Source organism: Falco biarmicus, chromosome 4 (assembly GCF_023638135.1).
Source record: "Falco biarmicus isolate bFalBia1 chromosome 4, bFalBia1.pri, whole genome shotgun sequence".
Classification (NCBI taxonomy): domain Eukaryota; kingdom Metazoa; phylum Chordata; class Aves; order Falconiformes; family Falconidae; genus Falco; species Falco biarmicus.
The window spans coordinates 78574904-78596310 of record NC_079291.1 but is presented as its reverse complement, the minus strand read 5'-3'; the positions used below and the strand labels follow the sequence as shown (position 1 = coordinate 78596310).

At 43.9% G+C, this 21407-nt stretch overlaps 3 protein-coding genes across 4 annotated transcripts in view; all 3 read left to right on the top strand.

Moving 5' to 3' along the window:
• SMG1 (SMG1 nonsense mediated mRNA decay associated PI3K related kinase) overlaps positions 1–2547 on the top strand; it is a 67370-nt gene extending 64823 nt beyond the window's left edge. For both annotated transcript variants that reach the window (XM_056334969.1, XM_056334968.1), the window contains 3 exons: positions 121–300; positions 499–605; positions 1298–2547. In XM_056334969.1, the coding sequence (XP_056190944.1) occupies positions 121–300; positions 499–605; positions 1298–1375 (365 nt within the window). In that variant the 3' untranslated portion in view covers positions 1376–2547. The remainder of the gene's footprint in view (positions 1–120; positions 301–498; positions 606–1297) is intronic.
• Positions 2548–7471: 4924 nt separating this feature from the next.
• Positions 7472–14654, top strand: ARL6IP1 (ADP ribosylation factor like GTPase 6 interacting protein 1). The gene is made up of 6 exons (XM_056337496.1): positions 7472–7591; positions 9553–9686; positions 11450–11569; positions 12452–12569; positions 13235–13319; positions 13568–14654. Exons 1-6 carry the CDS (start codon positions 7556–7558, stop codon positions 13684–13686), a joined length of 612 nt encoding a protein of 203 aa, XP_056193471.1. The 5' UTR covers positions 7472–7555; the 3' UTR covers positions 13687–14654.
• A 1074-nt stretch (positions 14655–15728) lies between these two features.
• Positions 15729–20172, top strand: RPS15A (ribosomal protein S15a). The gene is made up of 5 exons (XM_056337169.1): positions 15729–15842; positions 16766–16903; positions 17097–17176; positions 18700–18785; positions 20037–20172. Exons 2-5 carry the CDS (start codon positions 16771–16773, stop codon positions 20128–20130), a joined length of 393 nt encoding a protein of 130 aa, XP_056193144.1. The 5' UTR covers positions 15729–15842; positions 16766–16770; the 3' UTR covers positions 20131–20172.
• Positions 20173–21407: the final 1235 nt, after the last annotated feature.

The following is a 21407-nucleotide window of genomic DNA, read 5'->3' as shown; positions in this document are numbered from 1 at the left end:
AGAAGTTTAAAATGCATTTGTACTGATAACTGCATTTGATATATGTTTAATGGTGTTTTTTCTTATATCTATGATACATTCTTTGGAGTACTTTTAAGTGCTTTTAAACTTCCTTTACAGCTGTACGTAGCAATACCGGGCAGAAAACTCAGCCAGAGGTGATGTCACAGAATGCAAGAAAGCTAATCCAGAAAAATCTTGCCACGTCAGCAGATACTCCTCCAAGCACAGTCCCAGGAGCTGGCAAAAGTGTTGCCTGTAGTCCCAAAAAGACAGCCAGGGACCCTAAAACAGGAAAAGGTAAATACAGGGCTTTAAAAAAAAACAAAACAAAAAAAAAAAACAAAAACAAAAAAACCCAAAACAAACTGCAAGAAGAAAACCACCCAAAAAACCCAATAAAGAATGACCACTGACAACAACAAAAAACCCTGAAACATATCAGTGGCCTTCTGTGTGGGAATGTAAAATTGAATTAACTTTATTTTGTACCTTTAGCGGTGCAGGAAAGGAACTCGTATGCAGTTAGCGTGTGGAAGCGGGTCAAAGCCAAGTTAGAGGGCCGAGATGTGGATCCCAACAGGAGAATGTCTGTTGCTGAACAGGTGAGTTGAAAATAATGAAGTTCCAGTACTGGTCCTCGCTTTAAATATTCGGTGGCAAGCACATGTGTATGTCTGCTGGAGTATGCCTTAAAAGGCTGAAATCCTGTTGTGAATGGGGGGTCCCTTTTGAGATGTGTGACTTATTCCAATGCAAATCAAGGTACGCTGCTGCCTTATATTGCTGCATTGATTTTTTTTTTTTAATCAATTGCTTTTGTTTTCCATATCATAGATCTATCTAAATTCACGAATTGGATAAAATTGATTTTTGTATGTCAGTAAGCTAACATTTGTTACACAGCTGTTGATACCCAGGGAGAACATGAGATCTGTACAGCTGTCTAAAGGACAGAACTTGTCTGTGTTTAGTAGCATAACACAGCCATGCTCCTGTCTCTGGGAAACTGCATCAGGGGACCCAGATGTCCACATAAATCTGAGAACATTGTGACTCTTTTTGAGATGAGGGCGATGAATGAGATGGTGCGATCTTTTTTTGCCCCTGCAGTACCAATTCCTGTTTCTTAGGTGGACTACATAAAGTTTTGCAAGATTAAGTTTACAGTTACTATAGATTTTTTTTCACTCAAGCTTTGTATTTGCAGGTGACATTCAACAGTAAATTTTAAGATCACTTAAATGCTTTTAAAAATCTAGCTTATTTTTAATTGCTTGTTTGACCTTTTTAATAGGTTGACTTTGTGATTAAGGAAGCAACTAATCTAGATAACTTGGCTCAGCTGTATGAAGGTTGGACTGCCTGGGTATGAGTAGGGAGAAAGCAGATCAGTCTGGTTCAGCGAGGTCAGACATCCACCAGAATCAACTCGGCCTCAGGCATCCATAGCCGCACCACAGTCGGTGGTGATGCATACTGGGGCTTAATCTGAGGAAACCTAGGAAATCTCGGTGCACTGGGAAGTGAAATCCTGCAGGATAGCTGCACTCAGGGATACGCTAAACACAATGGTCTGCAACCCCCACGGTCAAGGGTGAAAGCTCACTGCTTGAACAACACGGTTTGTCTTTCTGCTACGGAAGAACTGCAAACGTGTCTGGGGGTTAGCTGCAGAAAGAAATCGGGATGCTACAAACCGCAGAGTGATTTGGAACTCAATTCCACCCGACCCTGTGAACAATTCAGGAAACACCGAACCCTGTTCAAAGAAAAACAGAAAAAATGGGGCCATGAAGAAATCACAGCAAGGGAAGATTTGATGCATTCAGATTCTTGTTACTCTTGTTGCGTGGCAACAGTGCTGGTTGAGTCAACCAGTTAGTATGGAAAAAGGCTACAAAATGTAAACTTCAGAAATGGACTGAAAGCCAAGAGCTGTACATCAGATACACGCTGCATTGGAAGAACTTCTGAGATAGAAGAAAAAGCCTTTGTTCTCTTCTCCCTTTCCTCTTTCCTTTCTCTCCTCCCTCCCAGCCTCTCCTTGCATACACCCCTCTCGGCTTATTCTTGTAGGTTAGGCGTACTTCCAATATACTTTTTATTTCAATGCTTCTACTTCACAGTTTAGTCAAATTAACAACTTAAATTTTGTTTGGTAAACAAATTTTCCAAAAGCACTGAAGATAGAGAACATCAACGGTTACTTATGAGTTGGTCAAATGCAAAATGTAGTTTTGGTTATTTTAAAGTCATTTCTGTGATTCTATTATGTACAGTTTCTCAAAATTGTCACTGTGCATTTAAAAGTAATGAATCTTACAGGCATTTGATTTAATGTGCACTTCCCTCTGCTTGCAGTGTACACTTTTTTGTAATTCAAATTGTCCCTCCAATCTCATTCTACTGTGATTGCTGTAGTTTCTTTTGTACAACGTAGCTAATCCAATGTAATCTTTACCTTTTTAAAAACCAGGATAGAGTATCTAGTAGAGTTTTACATTGTTGATGACAGATAAAACAATAAAGTGATGTTCTGGTGGAGGTAGAGTGATATGCTTTTTGCTTCACTTTCCTAATATTTTTAGTTTACACTTGTAAATTATAGTGCTTCAGTTCACAGGGGTATATGTATAATCCAAGAAATGAAGGACTCTCCAATTTTTGTTCAATTAGATCTGTAAAGATTTCTGCAAAGTAATTTTCCTTTGCCATATTACTTCTATAAATGGTTGTTCAATGATGCATCCACAGTGAAACTTCTACCAAGGTTTCTTGCTTTTTTTTAATCAATTCTGTACTCAAAGTGTGATTATGTTCAGAAAAGTCTCTCTAAAAATGGCATCTTCTTACTGAGATCAATGTCCTGCTTGTCTGCCAGTTGTCTAAAAGACTTCTTGCTTCCTTTTTGAAGTCGGACACCCTTAAGAAAAAGCAACTTCCTTTTCTTAGAGCAAATAAACCTTGTGCAATTCAGTTACAACTACACAATCTTACAGGTGCTGATAGCTAAAGCAGAAGCGCACACTGGTGTTCTCAACCCAGATAAATGTGCGCAGTTATGTATTAAAAGTTGCTCTTTTGTAAACTTGGTGAATTCTTTACGCACAGTTGTTGAAAAACAATAGACATGGGAAAATCCTTTTTGCCATTTTAGTTACTTTTCAAAGGAAAAACTTTAAATATAGCATTTTGTCAATCAAAATCTTAAGTATTAAAGGATTTGAGCCAAGCCCATTCCTGGCATAAAATTAATTTAATTGAATGAATTTGCAGCGGTTCATCTGACTAGAAAGCTTGGCTAGTAATTTTCAGGTAACATAAATTTAACACCAGGCGTAAGTAACAGACAAACTTGTGTTATTTTCAGTATTTGCACTATGCTAACTGCTCTGCCTCCTCGGTAGGTCTTAGAATTCACTTTCTCCTCTGTTGCCAATTTTTCGTGGACATGCACTTGGAAGTGTGAGAGTTTTCAACAGCCACACGGCCTTTTTTGCATTCTGATTGCCTGATTAACTCTAGGGAAGTCGCAGGCTTTATCTCTGACGATACCCATGCAGATGCATTCCACTGCCATTGCTTCCTGAACCCTCTGCCACGCCACGCATTGAAAGAAGGAAGGCTCTGAACGTTGCAGTGAAGAACATTCATATGCAGAACGAGACACTTGGCACTGTTGGTCCTTTTTATTTTTTTCCAGTTAAAAATAACCTTATGAACAATCTGTTTGGAGTACCATGGTAACAAGAGTGTATTATACATGCTGTTTTATTTCTTGGAAGCTGGGGGGAAGGGAGGGGTAATGCACTCACCTGTGGCTCATGTATTATACCTCTGCTATCCAGAAATGAAACACTTGTGTGGAGATGGGTTCTTACTGCATAATTTAATAAAGTTTTAAAAAAAAAAAATTGTATTCATAATTTCCTTGTATGCAAAACTACTTGTGATTGTGAAAATCAGGGGGGAGAATGAAGTGCCTAAATACAAATAACAAACCAAATCCCAAATTAGAGCAGGATTCTCCAGAGACTTAGATTTGGGTTACTAATGTTGAGGAGTCAGTTTACACACTTAGGAGTTAGTGGGAATTTCAGCTTTTGCTGGCATGTTTTTCTTGGTAAATATTGACAATATGGCAAATCGGTACAGTCTTGGTTAAAGCTAAAATGTAGGCTCTGTGTGTGCATCTTGCATATTAAATGAGACTTCTTGATTTCTTTAATTAAATAAGATTTCTTGAAGTCAAACTCAAAGTGTGCTCATCGGTGTTTAAGTTGTTACCCCCTCCCCATTATAGGCTAGTGGGTGACGTGCTGTTAACCCTTTGAAAATCCAGTTACTAGTTTGCTCTTCCCGCTCCCCTTCTGCAAAGCCAGGATGTGAGTGTGGATCTACCAAACGGGTTACTGGGATGTGTTAAACAATCAGGATTCGTTAGTGGTGTCTTAGATTATTTTGGTGGGATTGGGATAACAGCAGTGTCACGTTAATATAACTGAAATTGAAATGGTAACGTGTACAGTTAATAAATTGGTTTTACTTTGCAACAATTAGACTAATCACTGAGGGCAAAACTATTTAAATAGTAATGGTTTGCCTAATTTTTCACCTCTCTGCAAAACTCAAGTGTCTAAGATGTAAATCAGAGGGAGGGAGCTAGTTTTCCAAGGAAAAATGAATGAGATGTCCATAAAAGCATTGCTGATAGTGCCGGTGCGAGGTTGTGTTGCAGGGTGAGGAGGGTGTGTGTCCCTGCACAAGCTCTGCCGTGGGAATTCACCTGAATTAAAAGCACCATATAAAAATATTCCTTCAGAAATACTGGGTGGGATTGGAGAGGTTAAAGCTCCATTTTTCGAAATGCTGTAGTCCTTAAGGTTAATTTGCTTCAATTATTCATTGATGTGTTCTGTGCCTAGTACATTTGGCAGTCCTGTTCTAGCTCACTCAAAGTATTTCAAAGATTTCTTTGGTTTTCTTCCCTTACTTTTTTTTGCAAGCTTTTCCTAAAATCATTACACATTGAAAAATTGGTCTAGGAAGAAAGTTAAAGATGACACCTGCCATCTTTTGCTTTCTTAACAAAGTACCCAATTATGACATGCATATATTATTTCTTTTTCAGTAGTGGAAAACAGTTACCCATGGGTATTCTTTAAATGTTTTAGTTAAAGAATTTAATTGAAAATACAGATACTACATAAAACTGTTGTATATACTTGAGTGCATAGCTGATTAGAGCAATTCTGTTATGCATCAGATTTATTAATAGCACAAGAAAAAAGTTTGAGATGCCTTTATTATATGAGGTATGAATGGGTGGAGGCTTAACATGTAAAACTTGTGTCTCGATGTCTAAGTGCACAGAGCAATAAACTGCTCCTTTTAAAGATGCTTTGAAGCTGGCTCGGGAATTTAATTTTCTGTGCATCTGCTAAGGGAAGCTCAGCGTAGGAAGAATGCATCGCATTGCAGCACGACCTGTGTCACGCACTGAAGCACACAGAAAACAGTTGCCTGTCTATAGTTCAGGTAGTGTACGGGAGGTGATGAATAGGGTTTTCCATGCTCTGAGCTATTACCTTTCTCTGCCTTCTACAGTAGGACTCTGATTTTAACAACTGCATTTATAAACATATACATGTATATGTATACACACACATCTTTTTTTCATTTGACGCGGTGCTTCGGAAGGCCTGGCTGCTCAGCGAGGAAGGTCCTGAGCAGTGTGGCAGGACCCCGTGCTGTCCTGGTCTCAGAGTGCGATGGCCCAGCCCTGGTATTTCTGAGTGCGAGTGCATCCCGCAGCACTTGCTGTTCCTTCTGCCCCTCCGCTACGGGGCAAGGCGTAACGTGAGGGAACTGCACCTCGGTGGCCCCTCTAGGATGGGAGAAATACTAACAGCGGACTCACCTGGGAGCTGGCATTTGCAAGACCAGCTTGAAGGTAGTGAATCCGGTAGGAGACGAAGATGATGGAAATACCCTCTGAGTTTTCACTGGTGAGTGCTTGTGGTTTTGGGGTGAGAATCATACACATGGATGAAACCGGGAGCTGGCTGATCGAGTAGCCAGAGAGGTGGCTTCTGCAGGACACTGCCCGTACTCCTAGGGACAGTGATGCGTCATGCGTCTATGTGTGTCTGTACTTCCTCAAAAGACTGATCAGAATTATTACTGGCATCACTTCCTAATGAAATTAGCTTTTGCTTGAGCTTTGTGGTAAAATTACAGATTTTGAGGGTGGACTCCGTTATTTTTAGGGGCAAAATAGGACACAAAAATACTCTTTACTCTTAGCTTTTAGCAACATGCAAATGAATTCAAAGGTGGTTCAGTAAAGTATCTATTTTTTACATACAATCTTGAGTGTGGAAAGCACTCTGTAAAAGACCCAACAATCCAGTACAGCCATATTCTTGCTTTTATAGTATCGTACTTAATCCTTTTTTTCCTTTCCACCAAGCTGGTGAGCTGCTTTGGAAAAGCATCACAGTTTTGGTGCCAGAAACCCTAAGAGGTTTTCTTTGCCCTTGTTTTGGAATTGCATTACATCCTAGCGATGGTGATTAAGCTCTGTAACACGTGCCTGAAACATTTAGACAGCTGAGCCAGAAAAAATATTTATATCCTAGTGCTTTTTCTCCTGTGTCTATTCCCATGAAATAAATGGGAAGAAATGCTATGTGACCAAAGACGGGGAAGCAAGCTGCGGGCCAGCTGGGAGAGCCTGCCGGTGGAGTCCAGGTGCTGCATCGGTCTCCCATGCGGTAATCCCGGCGCCTGGGAATCCCACCCGGGAATTCGGCTGCCCACAGCGGGCACGGCGGGCGCTGCTCCCGGGCCCCGTGCAGCAGCCACGCAGCCGCGCTGGGCACACGGCAGGGATGTGCAGCCACGGCCGGTTCGGGGCCGGGCCCCCCGCCCCGCGTTACTTCGGCAGCAACGGGCGCTTTACCCGCACCGAGCTGTTCCCGGCGGGAATGCGCCCCGCTCGCCGGGCACGGGTGTCTGCCAAGGGAAGGAACCGTTCCCCACGGCACACCACCCGCACCGCCCTGCCTCCCCAGGCGCGCCCGGGGCACACGGGTCGGGCGTTTTAGAGTGAACGCACCGTCCCTCAGGGCCTGCCGGGAGGTGGCACCGCCACCGCCCCCGTGCCCACGGCGGGCTGCGGGCCCGCCTCCCCCTGCCCAGGCTGGCTTCAGCGCCAGGCAGGCGGCCGCCACGGCTCGCCTCGGGCCTGCTCCGCCGCACTGCCCGCGGGTCCCGCGGCTGGGCCGGCCCTGCTGCGCTGCGCTGCCCCGCCCCGCTCCTGTCGCAGTCGCATTGCGACGGAGGGGGGTGGAATGGGGCGGAGGCCCCACGCTGATTGGGCGGCTCTCGGTGTTCAAATCCCACCAGCCAACCAGATGTCGATGAGGCGCGGCAGAAGCGCTAGGATTGGCCCGCGCTGAGTGAGGAGAAGGCCAATCAGGCCCGGGGAGGCTACAAAAGCCGCCGGCGGCGCGGGAGGGTGGGGCTGGCGGTGAGGGGGCCGCGCAAGATGGCGGAGGGCGACAACAACAGCGTCTACCAGCTGGTGAGGGCGGGCGGCCCCCGCTGAGGCTGGCGGCGGGGCCGCCCGGTGGCTGCGACGGGGCTGCCCGGGGAGCTGGGGCCCGGGCAGGGCGGGGAGAGCCGGGCTTGGCTGCGGCGGCTGGCGAGGGCCGCCGGGCCCGTGGAGGGCGGGGAGCGGCCTCCTGCGTCCGCTGCTGCCGCAGAGGGTCCCCGGGGTGGGCATCGGCTTGTGGCTGAGCTCCGGCGGGGCTGCTGCTCGCAGGCCGGAGCTCTAACAGCCTCTGGCGGTACCTGCCGCGCCGGGCTCGTATCGATACTCATTTTTAATGACTTGTTATGAAATATTAAATATTCATGTCTTTGTGTTTCAACATTCTTCGGCTGCGTTGCGGAATGCTGCAGCTTTGCGGGAGAGTGTCAGGAGCTGGGTGATGGGCTTAAATATATCAAGGGTGGGTTTGAATACTTAAGCAAGATCCTTCGGTTAATTACTTTTTTATCTCTAATGGCAAACGCGCCGCCCCCGCGGGGAAGGAGCTGTGTGTGCAAGCGCCTGCAGCCTTCGGCAGGGCTGCCCGCCTCGAGCAGAACTTCGTATTTGTGGAGACTTCCATAATGTTCGACTGACGAAAAACCACTTTTGACGGATGGGCTCTGGAATGCGAATGGTGTTGACAGGCGCTGACTTAAGTTGTCTCTACCGGGCCCGGTGGGAAAACACCTTACAGTCGTGTCTGCTGGGCTGGCAGGGGCAGGCTGCTATGAGTAACGCTGTGGTTTTCCAGTCTGTTTCCCATCAAATTTTCTCTTGGTTGTGATAATAAATGCAGACGGTCAGAGGTAATAAAGCAAAACAGTCTGTCATAAAACTTTTGGAAAAATGCAGCTTTTGTTCTTTTTTTTCTTCCATCTGACAGTTTGGGTTTATAACTTCAAATGGATGTGGTAACGGGCAGGTGGTCGGCAGCATGCCAGATGGTTTTCTACATTTCTGTCCTGAACTATAGTTTTCAAATAGTTTCCAATGGAATCACACAGGAAAGACATACTTTACCATGATAGCTGCACTCAGCTGTCCTTGTTACTCCAGTGGTATCAGGCTTCTCGTTTGAGTTAAGCATAGCACACAGCTGAGAATGAAACCTGCTCTGCTGTCTCTGCACAAGCCTATGTGCAGGTCTTGGCGACTGTTCACCTCTCACAGCTTGGGCAGCGATCGCTTCTGTTCGCGGTTGAATGAATGTTGTGATCTCTGAGATTCTTTGTCCCAATGAGGGGAAACTGTTAAGCTATGTTAAATGCAGAACATCTCAGGTGACCTGCTTAGCAAGCTGATGCCAGAACAGAAAAGGCCTCCTTGCAGATGATGTGTAGCAGTGAAGATAGGAATAATACAGGAAGGGGAGTTTAAAGGCTGCCTGATCACTGTCTTGGGCAACCTGTGGAAAAACTACCTTTGCAGTCCAGATGTGATCCATTGGGTAATTTTCCTTAACTGTGGATTCTGAGTTTTTATCCATCTTCCATGTGTTGGGATGGTGTTGGACAGCAACTAGTAAGCCTCAGCTTAATGTGGTAGAGTTGTCTTGGAAAATACATGTGTTTTAAACAGTTCTCATGTTGCAGTTTTCCAGTGAAGACTTGAGAGGCTTTAGCTAGACTTTAAAACTTGACATTTTACTAACCTGGGGAAGGAAGTACCATAAATGGGAGATTGGGGGAAAACACCTTGGCTGAGTGTGGGAGGAGGTATCATTTGGTCTAGTAACATATGCTGCTGCATTGTTAGGATCTTGACTGTTTTAAAGTGTCGGTGCTACAATGTAACTCAGTACAAAACTTACAGCACTATTAGTAATTTAATTACTCAGAAAGGTTTGTGACTGGACTTTTAATTACAACACTTTTTTTAGGTACTTGAGTGTGGGAATTAATTTGATACTCTAGTTAGTAACAAAAGACTTTTCTTCTCTTTTTGTGTAGGCTGCAGAAACTGCTAGCTTGGAAGAGCAGTTGCAAGGATGGGGAGAAGTGATTCTGATGACCGATAAAGTTCTTCGCTGGGAGAGAGCTTGGTTTCCTCTGGCACTGATGAGTGTTGTTTCCTTTTCGTTTCTGTAAGTAGTTTGTAGACGGAGCCTAGAACACCATTGTACTTTCATGGCTGGTGGAAAGCCTATTAAGTAAATTAGTAAGGCGTCTTTAAAAATCTAGTAGGAAGGCTCTCTCTCCAGGTTCTGTGTCTGAATGCATGTGAACTTTCTTGAAAAGAAAAACCTTAAGTATTGAGAACAGGAAGTACTGTGAGTCACGTCCTGCCCAGAGGTGGGGGCAGTGCTTTCTGCAAAGGCTGTTTGCCAGCAGTGGTTGCCATTGTTTTTTACCATGCTCAGCTGTATGTTCTTCATTGGTATGTTCCTATTCTGCCCTCATCCTTTGTAACCTACTTCTTAGTCAAATCTGGTTATCTCCTTTGGCTTTTTTCCCCTAACCAACAGCAGTATTGTTATGGAAGACTTGTTTCCATAGGGCAGACTTTTCTATTCAGCACCTTTGGTGTGTTGAACTCATCCTGAGCAATCAGATTTGCAGAACTTGTTCTTTTACAGTCTCTGCCCTGTCCTTTGAGAAAGGAGGAAAAGGAGAGACTGCAGGTAACTTTCAGTCAACAGGATGGGAGGATGTGCCTGTCTTTGCATTGGAGATGCAGAACGGGCTTGCTGGAGGCACTTGTACATGCTTTTATGTAATGGGGTAGTAGGTGACATCAACCTGCCTTGTACAGACTAGTGTCCGTGCCAGCTGTGGAGTTTGCCAGTTGCATGTGGTTTTGGTGTAAGGAGAAGATGGGAGTTACAAAAACAAATGTTGAAGCAGGTGAGGCAAGGATAATTGGTTTCCTGGTTTATATAAATTTTACGGCCTTCAAGGGAGGCGAGGAGGACGGAAATGAAAAGAAACAAAAAGGAAACAAAAGAAACAAAAAGGAAACAAAAGAAAAATAACTTTTAACAGAAGTAATTACATGAACTTCAGGGTATTCTGGTATAAATTCTGTCATTATAGAAGGAAAGATCTTGTGTTGAGTAATACTCTGAGGAAACAGAACTACTTCAGATTCTAAATTGGTACTTCATGAAAAATGAACTTCAACACTCAGCACAGTAGCACTGTGCCAGATGTATAGAAAGACTGCCCCTCCAATGGACTGTAATTTCTTTACTTTTATTGCTTCAGTGTTCAGGAAGTTGTGTTAAGTGCAGATAAGTAGCACAGGGCACAGCTGAGTCTTAACAGATGCTTAAGAGATGAGCTAGTTCTCTTCCAGTATCTGAGTGTTGGCACACAATGTGTAAAAGCACCACGCTGTCCTAATTGGAGATTTATGGCTCCTTGTCCAGAACAGGTTTGGTTGGCTCTCACAGGTGAGACAGAGTGACTGGCAGCCCATAGTGGATGTGAGTTCTGTGACTGACTTAAGAACCAACAAATGTAGAGGTTTCACTCTTATCTGGTTATTTCCTGTGTTACTCATTCATCCTCATCCCCTGGTCAGCCTAAAGTTCACTAGATGTCAACTTCTGAGAGGGCAAGAATTGATTAGTTTTTATTTCTACTATATTTCATACTACGTTTGCTGTATTGTAGCATTTTCTTATCTAGTACATTAAGAAAAATGTGTTTTGAAATCTGTACGTCTTTGTGATAGTGCTGAAGTACTTGAAACTTTTTACTAGTAATAAGAGCAAATTTGAAAATTTTTTCAAGGTTGTGCAAGGGGGTAGGTCTACTGTTTAAAGTCCTGAGTCAGGACTAAATACTGTCTAGTATTTAGTAGGCTGAGCATCCAGAAGTCATTTCTGTTATCTTCTTTCTGCAGGATGATCTACTACTTGGACCCATCAGTTCTTTCAGGTGTCTCCTGTTTTGTTATGTTCCTCTGTTTGGCTGATTATCTTGTTCCTGCTCTTGCACCTAGAATCTTTGGCTCTAATAAATGGTGAGGAAAGCTTGAATTAAAATAGTTTGAGTGTAAATAAATAACAAACTTTATCAAAATGGTATGTGGCTTGCAAATACCAGATGATAGTCGTAGTAAAAAATCGGCAGTCTCTGTAATAAATGAAGTGAGGACACTAGTAAGATGTCCTTCATTCAGAAAAAGAGAAAGAGAACTACAACAATGTATCTTTATTGTTTCTTTTCTTCTCGAAAAATAAGATTTTTTTGAAGGAGCAGGTGCGTTCTTTGCTTTCCATTAAGGATGCTAGTTAGTTCTGCTAAACCGGTTTTTAGTAATTAATGGATAATAAGACACTGAGAATTAAAATCATAAAGAAGGGTATTGGATTATATGTTTGAAAGAGTGGCAGTGGTAAATACAGTGAAGAAAAGAGCAGTGCAGAGAGTGTGAATGTGATTGTGATTGAAACAGATTTGAAGAAGGACAAGGGTTATATAAAATTAGTAAGCTGTAGAAGAATGTTATTTGAACTAAATATTGAGTTAGAAGTAAATTTTAGTGTATCTGCTTTAAGGTGACTAGTGGATAAATGTTCTTGTCTAATAATGAATTGACAGAACCCAAAGTAATACACGCTGGTATCAGGTGTGTATTGCTTGTGTGTATCACACTGGTATCAGACTAAAATCAATAGTCTTCTGGTTTGAATGTGTTGCTCTTTCAGAGTCAGTGTACAGAAAAATTATATGGGGAATTGCATTATGATGCTAAATAAAAATAAGGTCTGGAACCAAGTGAAACAAATGCCAGGATAAGTACTGGATAAATTTTCACTGCCAGAAAAATACCATGGGAGATTTTTAAAATTTCAGAGGAAATCCTGAATTCTTATTTCTGGCTTTTTTTCTTTAATAAAAGGACTACGGAACAGCAGCAAAGATTTCATGAGATTTGTAGCAATTTGGTAAAATCTCGTCGCCGAATTGTTGGCTGGTGGAAACGCCTCTTCACATTGAAGGAAGAGAAGCCTAAAATGGTATTGAGTTCTAGGAGTTCATCTCTATTGTATTAAGATTTTATTTGGTTTGTTTTATCTTAACTATTTTCATGAGGTACATGTCTGATTGAACTGGTATTTCAAACCAAGAACCAGCAGTTCTGGCTGTGACTTAATCCAGTCAACATCTTAAAGTGGCAAGATACATGACTTTAAACTTGTGGTGTTATGTGGTTAGGAGTGTACCCTTGATACTATGGTAAAGCTACATTGGGTTTCTTTGGATAGTTCAGTTTTTGGAAACACAACTTGTTTCTGGTGTACTTGAACTATCAAAAAAAAAACCCCCCCAAAAAACCCTTAGTAACATGCCAGCTGAGGTACGTGAACTGCTGAGTTTTCTGCCCTGAAATCGGCTTCAGGTACTGCGTGAGGCTGAAGTTGTGTCAGTGGGGTTGATGTAGGCTGACTAAGGGATATCAGGACAGAAAAGAGCTGGCATCCTGTAAAACTGATGGTCGGAAAATAAATGAGAACTTACAATTCTGTAATCTCAGTTTTAACAAGCCTATGCATAGGTGTTGCATGTGGAAGAGCCAGCAAATTTTAAGTTAGTTTTAAATGTTGAAGTGTTGCCGAATACTGAAGGGGAGGAGGGAGAATTCCCAGCAGATCTGTGATAACTGTTCCTTTTCATTTTTTAGTACTTCATGACCATGCTGTTTTCTCTTGCTGTGGTTGCCTGGATTGGACAACAAGTTCACAATCTCTTTCTGACTTATCTTATTGGTAAGTATGCAGCATGCAAAACAGAAGTAACTTTTTTTGTTAGCTGCCTGAAATGGTACAAGACTGGTAGAAGTAATTTTTGGTTATGAGAGTGTGGTGATTTGTTATTGTTGCAGGGTCATATTTTTCTGTTTTCAAGCAGTTAATGGTTCTTAAGAAAAGCAAGAAATTGCAGGGTGACAGAAGCATGTTAAAGGAGTATTAAGTAATTCTTTTTTTTTCTTTTTTTTTTTTCTTCCCCCCTCTAGTAAGTTTCTTGTTGCTGTTTCCTGGACTAAACCAGCATGGGATCATTACAAAGTATGTTGGAATGGCGAAAAGGGAGGTAAACAAACTTCTCAAGCACAAGGAGAAGAAAAATGAATGAAGACTTAACTGCTGTTCACTCTTGTAAAAGGTTTACTTGAACAGTTTTGAGAATTAATGTATAATTAAGACAATAGAAATTTTATCGCTCATTGGCTTTTTTTATTGGCTCCCTGATGAAGTGAAAATGTCAATTTAGCAACTGCTGTGGGTTTGTGTGTCTCTTGCTGTGCTGACTTGAGTTCTGCAGCTGATCTTATACGAAAGATCCTGACCTTTGATGTACAGAGCTTATTAAGTGTCTTCACCAAACTAAGAGGCCCTGTGATAAAATACCCAATCTCAAGAAACAGCAGAATCATAATGTGTGATAGCATTTCTGTAAATGTGTTAGTTTCACTGATCATTAATGTGTGCCTACAGCAAGTATGAAAGGCAGTGCTGAAAGCTTCTGCTTCTTGGAGGCTTATTACTACTGATCCTTGTGGAAGGAGGACAATTAGCTGACTACGAATGGTCATAGCTGAGGGTGCATACTCAAAATTGGGGCAGAAGGTGATCATCTCGCTGAACCTGTTTGATTTTTTTTTTTTGACTGCATATACCAGATTATCTGTTGAATAGGGCTCTGGAACATATAAATTTGTAGTTCATTTATTTAGCTGTAGTGTAAAATTTTAACTCGTTGCACTGAGACTGTAGAAAGTGAGTTAAGGTGCATGTTGCCTTGATGGCCGATTGTTCTAAAAACTGCTGTTGTGGAGCCATGTAGCACGTTTGGTTTTCTGAATGTTGTTGTCTGTATACAAAATCACCTTGGATATGCTAGGTTTGTCTCTGTAAATAAGCCTTTCTGAATTGTTTGTTCTTTTCTATGACTTCTCTCTTTTTTTTTTTTAAACTGAACTTTATCTTTAAAAAGCTAAAACCTGTGTTACTGTTTTAAAAGTTTACTGTTTTAAAATGAACTTTCTTCAGTGTCTATTGTAACTGTTGAATAGGTAAATACAGACTAAAGAGAAAAAACTTAAGACTTTTTTGTGAATGTACAGAATATCGCATAAGTACATCTTCCAGTTGAGAGCTGGGGCTGGGAGTGGTGTTTTGGTGGCATGTGGTGTGCAGTGTCCTAATGGAAAAACACCCTCCCTTTGGAGTGGCTCCCTGTAAGTAGTAAAACTTGTATCAGCCCTGACAGTACACTGACAGCTCCTGCTGCAGGGAGGAAGGGCTGTAATGTCACCTGGAGTTGATGGACACTGATAAAAGGGATAGGTTGTGGACAAATTGGATCCAATCAGTAAAACTTGAGAGATCTGAACCGTGGGGAGATGCTGCCGTGCCATCATTTAGAAAGTGCTCTACTTGACTGTAGAGTTAACTGCATTTTGGAGGGGTCGTCCTTTTTGAACCAGGAGGGAGTCAGGCCTCACCGCATGTCCCTGAGGACCCACTTGGAGGAGTCAGCATTGGCGGGAGAGCTGTGCACTTAACTGGCACAGGCTGTCGCTGGAAGAAATCCTGGATAGAAGAAGACCCATGGTGACACTGCACAGTGTCACGGAGCTGTCTGTGGGAGACTGGTGGGAGCCTGTGCCCCACGCCGGCATGGCTGTTGGGTGCTGTATGGCTGCTGTGCCAGCTCTGAGTGCCCTGTGTCCCTTCTAACTGGAAAATTCCATAGCAGCACAACCCCTCCGCTCGGTGAGCTGGGACCATCGCCTTCCCTTCACGGTACTGAGTAGCTACGCTGCTCGCTGCCCGTAACGTGTCAGCGGATGCGTTGGGAATCCCTGCAGTGGTGGTCTGTCTTGCAAAAAAAGATTTAAAAAATTAGAAATGGGAGGGGGGAAAGGGAAGCCCAGCGCACTGCGGGACGGCCGCGGCGGTACCAGCCCTGCCTGCCGCCTCGGGGCCGGTGGGTGGCTGGCTGGGGGCTTGCTGCCCTCCGGGGCAGCCCGGTGTCCGGCAGTGGCCCCGCCGGCGCGGCCGAAGCGTTCCGGTTGCTATAGGAACGGGCAGCCGCGTCGCCCCGGAAGTGCGCCACGCGGCTCCCGGCCAATGGGGATGACCAGCTGTGGCGCGCGGCGCCAGCCGACTGGGACTCCAAGTCTCGCGAGATCTGGCGGGGCGCCGCGCGCCACCACGCGCCCGTGGCCCTCCCATAATCCCGCGCGGGCGCCGGGTCCCTTCCTTTTCCGCCATCTTGCTGCACCGGTGAGTGCAGGCTGCCGCTGGGTGCCGGCGGGCATCCGCCGCCTCCTGGCCCCATCTGAACCCCGCGGCCGCCGCTGCCCGCCTCGCCGGGGCCGCGGGGGTGCGCCCGCCCGGCCCGGCCCGTTTTGAGCCGCCGGTGTCTGCCCGAGCGCTCTCTGGAGCCTCCAGAGTGGCGGGTGGGGGGCAGCGCCCTCCTGCCGATGGCGCCGCTCCCCGCGGAGATGCGGGGCGGGGGCCGAGGGCGGGGGCTGGCGCAGCAGCCGGGCCCGGGCCGCTGCCCTGGGGGGGCTGGGTCGGGCAGGGCACGGAGGCGGCGGACTGCGGGGAGCGAGGGTCGTGCGGCGCTGCCTGCCAGGAGGTAGCGGCGGGCGGGGGGCTGGGCCCCGGGGGAGGGGACGGGGCCTGGCCGCGCTTGCCCGGCGGCCTCGGGCTCCGTCGGGAAAGGCCTCATGTGCCGCGGGACCGGGGCGGCTCGCAGCGGCGCTGGCCCGGCCCGGGAGCCCTCCGTGGGCGGCGGTGGCGGTGCGCTGGCCCCGCTAGTGAGCGGGGTGACAGTGCCAGCCGGGTCACACCGTGCCCTAGGCCGGGTGCCCATGTCAGTACCATGAGAACGCAGGAGCTGGTGCCCTGTTCCCTTTTCAGAGTGCTGTGTCGTGCGTGTATTCGGCACTTCTCTTGCAGCTAGGCAAGCCGAGCTCGTATCTCTTATGTAAATGCATCTATGACATTTAACACCACGTACGACTCGGTTTTTGAACAGGGCTGCTCTCCTTGTTAGCCTAAAATTGTTTTTTGAGGCTTAACATAACTTTCTGTCAATCTTGGATCTTTTAAGACTAAAACTAGTCTTAAAAAAAGTGGAGTGCTTGGGATTTCTGTGCCGAAAAGCTGGTGTTCGTAACTGCCTCCTGTCTTCCCTGCAGGCACCATGGTGCGCATGAATGTTCTAGCCGATGCGCTCAAAAGCATCAACAATGCAGAGAAACGTGGGAAACGCCAAGTTCTCATTAGGCCGTGCTCCAAAGTAATTGTCCGTTTTTTAACTGTGATGATGAAGCACGGTAAGTCTTGAGTGCACAGCACTGACTTGTTTTTCTCAGTTCGTGGTTTCTGTGGATGCTGTTATGTTTAGGTGCTTTTTGGCTAAAAGTAAATTGAGGTGCTCGAGTTAGTCTTGTACATCGTGGTTAATTGAGTTGTATTACGGTAGCTAAGCATACATATTTGATGTGTCTGTTTGCTCATCTTTTATAGGTTACATTGGTGAATTTGAGATAATTGATGATCACAGAGCTGGGAAGATTGTTGTCAATCTCACAGGCAGACTCAACAAGGTAGGATTTGTTTTCCTGAACTCAGTTCTCTAGGATGGCGTTTAAATTAGACCTTCCCCCCCGCCCCCCCTTGTTTGTTCCAGTTTGGAAAGAATTACTTGTAAGGAAGGTGGTATTTATTGTACAACTCTCACTCATGGGTATTATCAGTGGTTATCAAATGCTTGTTAATTTTTCTAGATCCATGATGGTTGACTGGGTAAATTTCTTTTAAACTCTGAATATGTAAGACACATTTTCAGGGAAGTCTGCTTGCAAGTGCTGTGTGTTTCTCTCTCTTTAAAGGCTTTCTGGTTACCTAGCGATTTCTCAGTTTCTTTGATGTTTAAGCTATCTAGAAGACTTGTCTTAAGAGATAGGCACTGAGTTGCTTTCCACTTGATGGTTAATACCTGTAAATGTTGAGAAGACAAGCGTTTCTCCTGCTGCTAGATGGGCTTTGCTTGCAGGTGAGGGAAAGTTGAATGTTAATTAGTGCTTTTTAAGTTCCTGGGGCATATGAAGTATTCATGTATGTTGGATTTTTTAAAAATGCTTTTGTCGCAAAATCTTGAGCCATCTGGTTCTGTGATGACTTGCTGTGCATTATTCTTTCCAATTAAGCTATTCAAATCAGAGGTGGCTCTTTACTAAAGAAATAAAAGAATTACTTGGTCAAAATACATTGGGGGCTATGTCTGCAATGAACAAGTACTGCAGCTGAAAATTACTGGAGTGTAGTAGGCGGAGAATTCCAACACCATCCAAATTACTAGTGTCAATGTGTCTGTAATAAAAATAATATACGTCAGGTTTGAGTACAGTGTTCCTTGAACTCTTCCAGCATGCTTTTGTAAAAGATCTTCCAGGGTGTAGCTGGATCGAACGTTTCTCTCAATAGTTGCAACAAGCTAAGAGTTGTTTGATTCAGAAAAATGCCCATCAGTGCAGGAATTTGTGTTTCTGTTTTGCTCTTGGGTATTAATTAAAATATTTTGAGCTAGTGAGGTAACTTGAGGTGATAGCGGTGGTCATAGTAAGTAATATGATTAACTTGAAAACTTTGCTAACTTTTAGGAATGTTAATTTCCCCCTTTTTAAAATCTGCAGGTATTTTTTGCCATCTATGTATGATGATTAGAAGTAGAATATCCCTGAGTAATTGAAGGATTTTTGATGATATAGGATGCTTAATAATCTTTAGTGGTTCATAGTGTGCTTTTGTGCTCTCCCAGGTCTAGCCATTAATTTGTTAGTTAAGCTTCAGCAGCAGTGTAAGTCGCTATTTAAGCGAGGAGGAGGAGGAGGAGGCAAGGCTAAGAAAATAATAGCTGAATAGCTGTGTGAGAGGCTCAACGTACATGAGAGGAAGCACTGTTTCATGTTACGGGTAATGGAGCATGCTTCTTCGTACTCTAATCTTTTGCTGCCAAAAATATTTTTAATTGCAGTTGTTAAATTCCTTCATCCAGTGAACTGGAATGACAAATGTGCAAATCCAATTTATAAAGTTCTTCAGTTTGTAATGGAATTTTGTTTTATAGTGTGGTGTAATCAGTCCCAGATTTGACGTTCAGCTGAAGGATTTGGAAAAGTGGCAGAACAACCTGCTGCCTTCACGTCAGTTTGGGTAAGTATGGAAACACATCTGTGTTGTATGTAAAAACGTGGGATTTTTTATTATGCTTTCATATTGCTTGAGTTACAAGTTGCCTGACACCTTTTCTCTCATCAGTCTGGAGGTAGATACCGGTCTAAAAATCCATCTTCTATATAAATGCTCTTTTTAACCAGTTTTAAAGGGGCACTGCTAAGCAAGCACCTGGTTTTGCTTGGCTTTGGTAAATCCTCATTTCACCTTTTCTACAGTTTACTGGGAAAACAGTACTTTTCTCTTAATGGTTTTAATTTTATTAGTGGCCGTTTTTAGGGGAAGGAATCATGAAAGTTACAAGGTTGATGGAACTAGGTTGTACTACTTCAAATTAAACTTCTTGATAGTGTATAAATTGATTAGATAATAAGTGGTGAGAGACTCAGAGCCCCTGTTAAACAAACCTCCGTAACACAGAAAATCTTACTATTTTGTGGTATTTTTTTCCTTCACAAAATTCACTGAGTCAAGAGTAATAAATCTCAGTGCACCAGGATGACAGGACTGGAAGAGCCTTCAGGGGCTCAGCCGGTCTGTCCTGTCAAAGGCAGGATTAACAGTTGGTTGTCACTTCTGTTCTTAAAGCTCCAGAGATAAGCCTCTTGCTGTAGCTGTACCTGTATGGCTTACTAGCGTGTGTTGTCACACTGAGATTTTTGAGAGTATTTATAGAGTGGTGGGAGAAGAGGTTCTCAGACCTGAAGCTGTGCGGATGAAGTATGCTGATAATCCTGGTGCTGGCATTAGCAATGACGAAGGCTGATTCATTTGTCAGTCCAGATCCAGATACTCATCTGCATCAGTGCACAGTGCTCAAAACAGAGACAACGTGTGGGGAGCTGAGGAGCTGTCTGGCACCATGGCAACTCTGCCTGCTCTAAAGAAAAATGTCTGCTTAAAATAGAAGCAGGCTTTGTCTAGAAACGATAGAGTTGCTACTGTGCAACAGCAGAACTGACTTTACAGGGCGAATGCACAAGAAAACTTCTTGTTGAGACTTAAGCAGATACTTGGAGAACAGAAGCCTGTAAATGTCCTTTGAGTGCTGCAGAGTTGTACTTCAGAGGAGTTTCTTTTTTGTTGTCTGGTGGTGGGCCTAACGGAAGTAAGATTGGGTTCTTCCAGAAACTAATCTTACTGTTGTAACACAGAAATGAAGTTTGCGCTGTCAACTCTGCACGAGCACGGAATGAAACAAGAAACTGAACGTTTGTTGTTTCTTAACAGGTACATTGTACTGACAACCTCAGCTGGCATCATGGACCATGAAGAGGCTAGGCGAAAACACACAGGAGGCAAAATCCTGGGATTCTTTTTCTAAAACTTGTAAAAAAAGAGGATACTAATAAATTGTTCAAATGGACTCTGGTGTTTCCAGTCGGTATTTTAATGACTTCAAACACTACCTGCTGGTAGTGCTTGTAACAACTCTTCAATAGCGTGCAAGTTCCAAATTCAAGTGACGTTCTGGTTCCCCATCATCCCTGGTCACAGCTTTTATTTCTGTTAATGATATTACATACTTTTGATAGCTGCCACTTGAGTGACAGTTACCGGTTGCTATACAGAACAACTTCAGCAGGGGAACTGTCACGTTAAACTACATGTTAAACAGTGAGATTGTCTCATAGGTGTTGGATGAGTGTGTCTCCATAGTTACATATATATGATATAGTTTCACCTTTTGGCTAAATAATAGGAGATGCCTTGCCAGAAATTTGTTTCCTGTTCATGGTTTAAAAAGTGATGAGATGTGGGATTGTGGAATAATTAAGATGGTTGAAGTTTGATTTCGGATCACAAACTGGTTCCGCATCTTGTAGTGTAAGGAGTAACTGAGGTAGAGGTGTGAATGTTTTCTCTTGCTTTTTCTTCAGATTTCTACTTTGGCATTCATTTGAAACATTTTGGGTAGGGTAGTTGCTGTGCAGCTGCTTTGCATGTTGCCGTGAAGGTACAACTGGGATTTCCTTTGAAGTTTTTGGAGCTAGGAGGTAAGGATATCTGAACTTGCAGGCGATGGACTGTTCAGTGTTGAAGGAGTTGTTGGTCTTTGTTTCAGGTGTCTGATGCATAACAGCATAATGTACGTGATAAAGAAAAACCAAGACAATTCTTTCAAAGCAGTACACAGAGCAGGTAACTACAGCTGAGGAGGTAAGCTTCTGGGCTGATGGCATTGTCCTTTTGCCAGCTGTTGGAAATCCTTTGCCTTATTTCACTTTGTTGGGAGTCTTTATTAGGAAGGAGCCTATTGAAGGGTAGCAAGCCTGTTTCAACATGCTGCAAAACAGCTGTTGAGTTTGTGGTTCTCCCGATACAGATGGAAACAATGTCCCTTCTTGGCGATATGTCCTGATACTTGATATCTACAGTTGCTTGAGATCAAGTATTGTGCCTTGTAGGTGGTACTTCACAAAGCTTTTCAAAGAGCCTTGGGATGGGAGTGACCATCATTGGGCACAGAGTCCTCAAACTCTAACCTGTTTTGGTTCAGTCTGTCACTGTTTATGGAGAAAAGAAGGTGATCCTTCAAAGCAAAGAGGTTTTAACTGTGTAGACAGGCAGCACAATCTCCCCTGAGGTGGTGGCTCCCCT

Excerpts from the sequence above, each read along its gene's own strand:
- ARL6IP1 (XM_056337496.1), top strand. The coding sequence starts at position 7,556 with ATGGCGGAGGGCGACAACAACAGCGTCTACCAGCTG. Across the intron at positions 11,570-12,451 it reads ATCTTTGGCTCTAATAAATG|GACTACGGAACAGCAGCAAA; the intron begins GTGAGGAAAGCT and ends CTTTAATAAAAG. Across the intron at positions 13,320-13,567 it reads CTTTCTGACTTATCTTATTG|TAAGTTTCTTGTTGCTGTTT; the intron begins GTAAGTATGCAG and ends TCCCCCCTCTAG.
- RPS15A (XM_056337169.1), top strand. The coding sequence starts at position 16,771 with ATGGTGCGCATGAATGTTCTAGCCGATGCGCTCAAAAGCATCAACAAT. Across the intron at positions 16,904-17,096 it reads AACTGTGATGATGAAGCACG|GTTACATTGGTGAATTTGAG; the intron begins GTAAGTCTTGAG and ends CATCTTTTATAG. Across the intron at positions 18,786-20,036 it reads CTGCCTTCACGTCAGTTTGG|GTACATTGTACTGACAACCT; the intron begins GTAAGTATGGAA and ends GTTTCTTAACAG.